At 42.1% G+C, this 4,886-nt stretch overlaps 2 protein-coding genes across 2 annotated transcripts in view; one reads left to right on the forward strand and one right to left on the reverse strand.

Moving 5' to 3' along the window:
• The window catches only part of lrrc74a (leucine rich repeat containing 74A), a 4,672-nt gene extending 4,014 nt beyond the window's left edge, over nucleotides 1-658 (reverse strand). Inside the window, exon 1 of the mRNA XM_008307351.3 lies at nucleotides 520-658. Within this exon, the coding sequence (XP_008305573.1) occupies nucleotides 520-628 (109 nt within the window). The 5' untranslated portion in view covers nucleotides 629-658. The remainder of the gene's footprint in view (nucleotides 1-519) is intronic.
• Nucleotides 659-1,208: 550 nt separating this feature from the next.
• angel1 (angel homolog 1 (Drosophila)) overlaps nucleotides 1,209-4,886 on the forward strand; it is a 7,313-nt gene continuing 3,635 nt past the window's right edge. Inside the window, exons 1-2 of the mRNA XM_017041523.2 lie at nucleotides 1,209-1,332; nucleotides 2,335-2,696. Coding sequence (XP_016897012.2) covers nucleotides 1,263-1,332; nucleotides 2,335-2,696 — 432 coding nt within the window. The 5' untranslated portion in view covers nucleotides 1,209-1,262. The remainder of the gene's footprint in view (nucleotides 1,333-2,334; nucleotides 2,697-4,886) is intronic.

Here is a 4,886-nt window from a genome sequence, read left to right on the forward strand (position 1 = left end):
GATAGATAGATAGATAGATAGATAGATAGATAGGTAGGTAGGTAGGTAGGTAGATAGATAGAGTGAACTTTATTAATCCCTCGGGAGTTCCCTTTCGGAAAATTAAGACATTTACAGCTGGGTAAATATATGTACAGTTTACTTTCCATTTTTATTTTTATTTTCATGTCTAGACTTTATTTTTAACATTAATTTTAACATTTTTTTCTTTTCTTTTTTTTTAATTAATTGCAATTATCATTTCACTGTCTGGGTTCTTTAATGTGTGACAAGTAAAGGCATCTTGAATCTTGAGTTAAGGGCATCCATCACCTTGGTCATCTACTCTATGTCCGTTTTCCACTGTGAAACTAAAGGCTTTTAGTTGGACTACCCTACAACCCAAACCTTATGTCGTCTCTTTACCTGTTTTAAAAAAGCTTAAGGTATGGGCTATAAGTTCTTGAGAATTATAAATGAGAGCAGATCAAGGCTGTAAAAGAAACCAACAAAGGAGAAAGGACAATTTGGGCAACGTACCATCTGACTCCAAGTCCGTGTCGTACACGTCGTCCTCTCTTTGAGGGTGTGTTGGGGATGAACCTTCATCATCTTTTAGGCAAAGGGACTCAAAAGATATCGTCGACATTGTCGTCAGTAGGTGATGCCTTCATTCCCGTTTCCTCTGCAGGTGTTAGTGCTGTGAAATGAAATAGGCCTGTGGAGTGCACCAGGAAATTCTACCCCCCTGGTAATGTGGCTCGTGTAGTTACATTAACAATTTATGCTTCACTGTAGCCGCTACACTGCACTTTTTTTCCTTTCTTTTTTTTTAAGTTCAAGCCAATGTGTCCTGGCTCAGAAATAACCCACAAGTCACGTATGATTTTTCTTTCTTTTTTTAAAATTATCATTGCTCACTTGCAGATGTTATTGATATTACTAAATGCAACATTAATGTATTTAATTTTAGGGCCATTTACATGGAGTACCTCAACATATTAATAGGTTAAAAAGGTTCACAAAGGATTTTGGTCCGGTGACTTTTAAGCTAACAGTGAGAAAATCTTAAAGAATGTTCATTTAAAAAACACTCAAATAAATAAAACTCTCGTTGTTGTATTTGACAGATTAAAATATTTACTATTACTGTAAATAAACTGTTCACACTGTTAATATTCAGCGTGAATAAGTAAACGGAACCCGACTACTCCATTCTGTACGCTCCCTCCCTTCCTCCCCCACACAAGCAGTTCGCGCATGCGTGATGTTGGTGGTGAACCATGATTGGCAGCCTGTTATTTTATGCACTTTACCCTCTTTCGCGGTACCTAACCGCTGCTCGACGCTCAGGTAAAACTCCGTGTGTGTGTTTTTTTAAACTGTTCCACAGCGACGACCGTGGCTGATATTATGTTAACGGATAGGTTTTTCCCTGGGCAACTACGCTGAGCTAACGGCTGCTAAAGTTTAGTCCTACTTTGCTGCAGACAGCGATGCAGATTGTCCCAACAGTGTGATTGCGCATTTGTATTTTTTTAAGTTCGTCATTCGCATGACGTGGACCGTCTCCTGTTGTTGCCTCGATCAGAGGCTTCGTCTGCTTTCTGTCGTAGGTGGACATAGTAAACCAGTGCGTGTCATGTTGTTTGTGTGGCTAACTTTAGCTCGGACCACCATGTGTTTGTCTGCACCCGATATTAACGCTGCCGTGACGTCAAGGCCGTCACCACGTGGTCATGTTTTGCTGTCGCTGTCTGTTTTTTTAACTTTTGTTGTGGCTGAGTGTGTCGTTAGTTTTTACTCAAATGTTGAAATTGTTTAAATTAAAATGTAAATACTTTATTAAATATGGTGCGAATTTTGTATCAGCCGCTGAAGTCTGTTATTTTCATAACTTTTTAAAAAAAAATCTTGTGACTGAACACATTCTTAATCCGCTGGTAATGAATGAAACCACTGCAGTGATTATAGAGATTTTTTGCCATTCGCATTTAAATTTAAAATATCAATACAAAACAATGTAACATGAAGAAATGAAACCACTGCAGTGATTATAGAGAGACAGTCACCGATTTTTGCTATTTGCATTTAAACTTAAATATCAAAATACAAAACAAAATACAAAACAATGCAACATGAAGCAATTTCTAGAGATACACCTCTTTGTGACAGTAAATCAGAAATTTAATTTTTGGTTTATATAAATGTTTATCTTTTTTTTAATTAAATAGTTTCTTTAAAAAATTAAATATTTTTTATTTTATTAACTTTTTCTTTTTTTTTTTAAATATTTGCCTGTACCTGATGCCTGAAGGTTTTAGCCCATTCTGTGATGTCGATTTTGTTTTGCAGATACCTTACAGAAGGGTCTCCCTCCTGCAGAGGTTCATGGCACAGCACAGTGGAACGGTGGTACTGTCACAACCAGGAGGTTCGCAGCACACTGTCAGTCAGCCGTACTGGATCAGAAACTCGATGCAACCATTGCGGATGTGGCAGAAACGAAAGAAAGGATGAAAGACGGTAACATTGAAATGGAGCGAAGCAAAGAAGAACCACAGAGCGGCTCTGTGAAGAGCGACGCAGTAGAAGACAAACCAGAAGTTCTCGTAACGGATGATTTCGATGAGTCTGGAAATGGAAACAAGGAGGATGCGACCTGTGTTCAATCTGAGGACCTCGGCCCGGAACAAGCACTTGAGTTGCAGCTCAAATGTCTGCAGACAGATGAGGCTACAGAGAAACATATCTGTTCAGGATTAGCAAAAGTTCCAGCACATGCTGTAGAGGAAACAGTAGTTCCAGCTGAAGACGGAACCCAAGAGACCATTTGTCCAGTACAGAAAGAAGAAGAGTCGTCGTCGGTGAACGCAGCTGTGGAGGTGACGGAGTGTTGGGATGAATACTGGCTAACTTCTGATAGTGACAAGGAGCAGGTTGGCGCTAACAGTTCTAGGCTAGTATTTCCCGCTTTAAGTTCTAGCGACCAGAATCACACCACAATCAGCGAGCAACACAATACACAAACGAGCTGGCACTTCCCTGCAGGACTAGGGTTGGCAGAGGAAGTCGAGTGCCCGCTGTGGCAATTTCCTGTGGCGAGTTACTACCCTTCCATGGAGTCCATAGAACCATTTGAAGGTAAGAGTCAAACGGTGGTCAGAACCTTAAGCTTAATCAGGCTAAAATTAAGACAACAATAGAGTTATGTTTTTAGTCTGTGGCATAGAAATATCATTATGGTCATATGTTTGTTTGCCCAGGTTTATGTGTCTGTGCTTGTCTTCCACTCAGTCATGTGGAGAGTATGGCAGAGAGCACCAGTGGAGGAGCCGGACCTGGTACCCTTTCCGTTCTCCAAGACGTCGATGGAATTCACTGTCATGTCCTACAACATCCTGGCTCAGGATTTGCTGGAGACCCACGAAGATCTGTACATGCACTGTCCTCTGGAGGTGCTGGACTGGAACTACCGCTGCAAAGTGCTGCTGGACGAAATAGTGAAATGGAACCCAGATGTGAGAGCGATGTTTTGTCCTTGCGTTTAGAAATAGTGAAATGGAACCCAGATGTGAGCCGTTAGAGCGATGTTTTGTCCTTGCGTTTGATTATGCAATAATTCAGTTTGAATTTTACAAGTAGTGTGTGTTTTTTTTTCCCTTTCTGTGTAGATTCTTTGTCTCCAAGAAGTTCAGGAAAACCACTACCATGAACAACTGTATCCAGTCCTGAGCCAGATTGGTAGGTCAGCTGAGACAGAAGAGCAATTTATGGCTGTGGACTGTTAGAATGTTTGTGTTTTGTGCTGATGTTCCAGGTTATACCTGCGTGTACAAGTGTCGCACCGGAGCCAAGACAGACGGCTGCGCCACCTGCTACAGAAGCTGCTGCTTCTCTGAAGTGTCCGTCTCACTTCTGGAGTTCTTCAGGCCTGACATAGAGATGCTCAATCGACACAACGTAGGAATAGTGCTGCTACTTCGTCCGTTGGTCGCCCAGGCGTCCGAAAGCAAGACCGCAAGCCCACTTCTCTGCGTGGGCAACACCCACCTGCTCTTCAACCCTAGGAGAGGCGACGTGAAGCTGGCTCAGGCAGCCATGATGTTGGCCGAGATCGACAGTGTAGTCACGTCGGCTAAGGCTAAGGGTGAACACTGTAACGTTGTTCTGTGTGGAGACTTTAACTCAGTGCCACACATGCCTCTGTACCAGCTCATCACCACGGGAAACCTGTACTACCAGCACCTGCCAGCGTGGATGGTAATGTCACACCTGTTCTGCTTCACTTCCTGTGACTTTTCATGTGCTTCGAGTCGTCACATTGAGGAAGTGACCTCCGTGTGTTGACCCTGTCTTACAGATATCTGGTCAAGAGGACATGTCCTATAAAACCTATTGCCACAGATTGGCTGCTCCCCTGTGGCCCAGCTCCCTGGGCATCACTGACAAATGTCAGTACTCTACGGTCAAGAATGTATTTGAGAATCAAAATCCAAAGTCAGGTTTGTACTTGAGATTTTACACGAAAAACAAAACAGTAGTCGTGGTAATAAAAGTGTCCGAATAAATTAGTGATTTTCCTCCTTCTCCTTGTGCAGCCACAAAGGCATTAATAGTCTTCTAGCAACATTACAGGAAGTAGCCGCATATTTCAGGTTCTGCGCAACCGAAAATAAATAAATCCTTAGGTGCAATGTTAGCTGTTAACCTCTCAGTAAAACAATGTCTCAGTAGCTTTTTTTGGGGGATTTTGCTACAAGCTACAAGACATTCTGTACATACATGGTGCGCACAATGAACAATGCTAAGATAAAGGCAGCACATTTCAGATTCTGTTGACCTCTGGAAGCCAACAGTGGCTTTAATGCAACTTCATTTTCTTACCTCAAGGAGCGTTCGGCTTA

Source organism: Cynoglossus semilaevis, chromosome 1 (genome assembly GCF_000523025.1).
Source record: "Cynoglossus semilaevis isolate Cse_v1.0 chromosome 1, Cse_v1.0, whole genome shotgun sequence".
Classification (NCBI taxonomy): Eukaryota; Metazoa; Chordata; class Actinopteri; order Pleuronectiformes; family Cynoglossidae; genus Cynoglossus; species Cynoglossus semilaevis.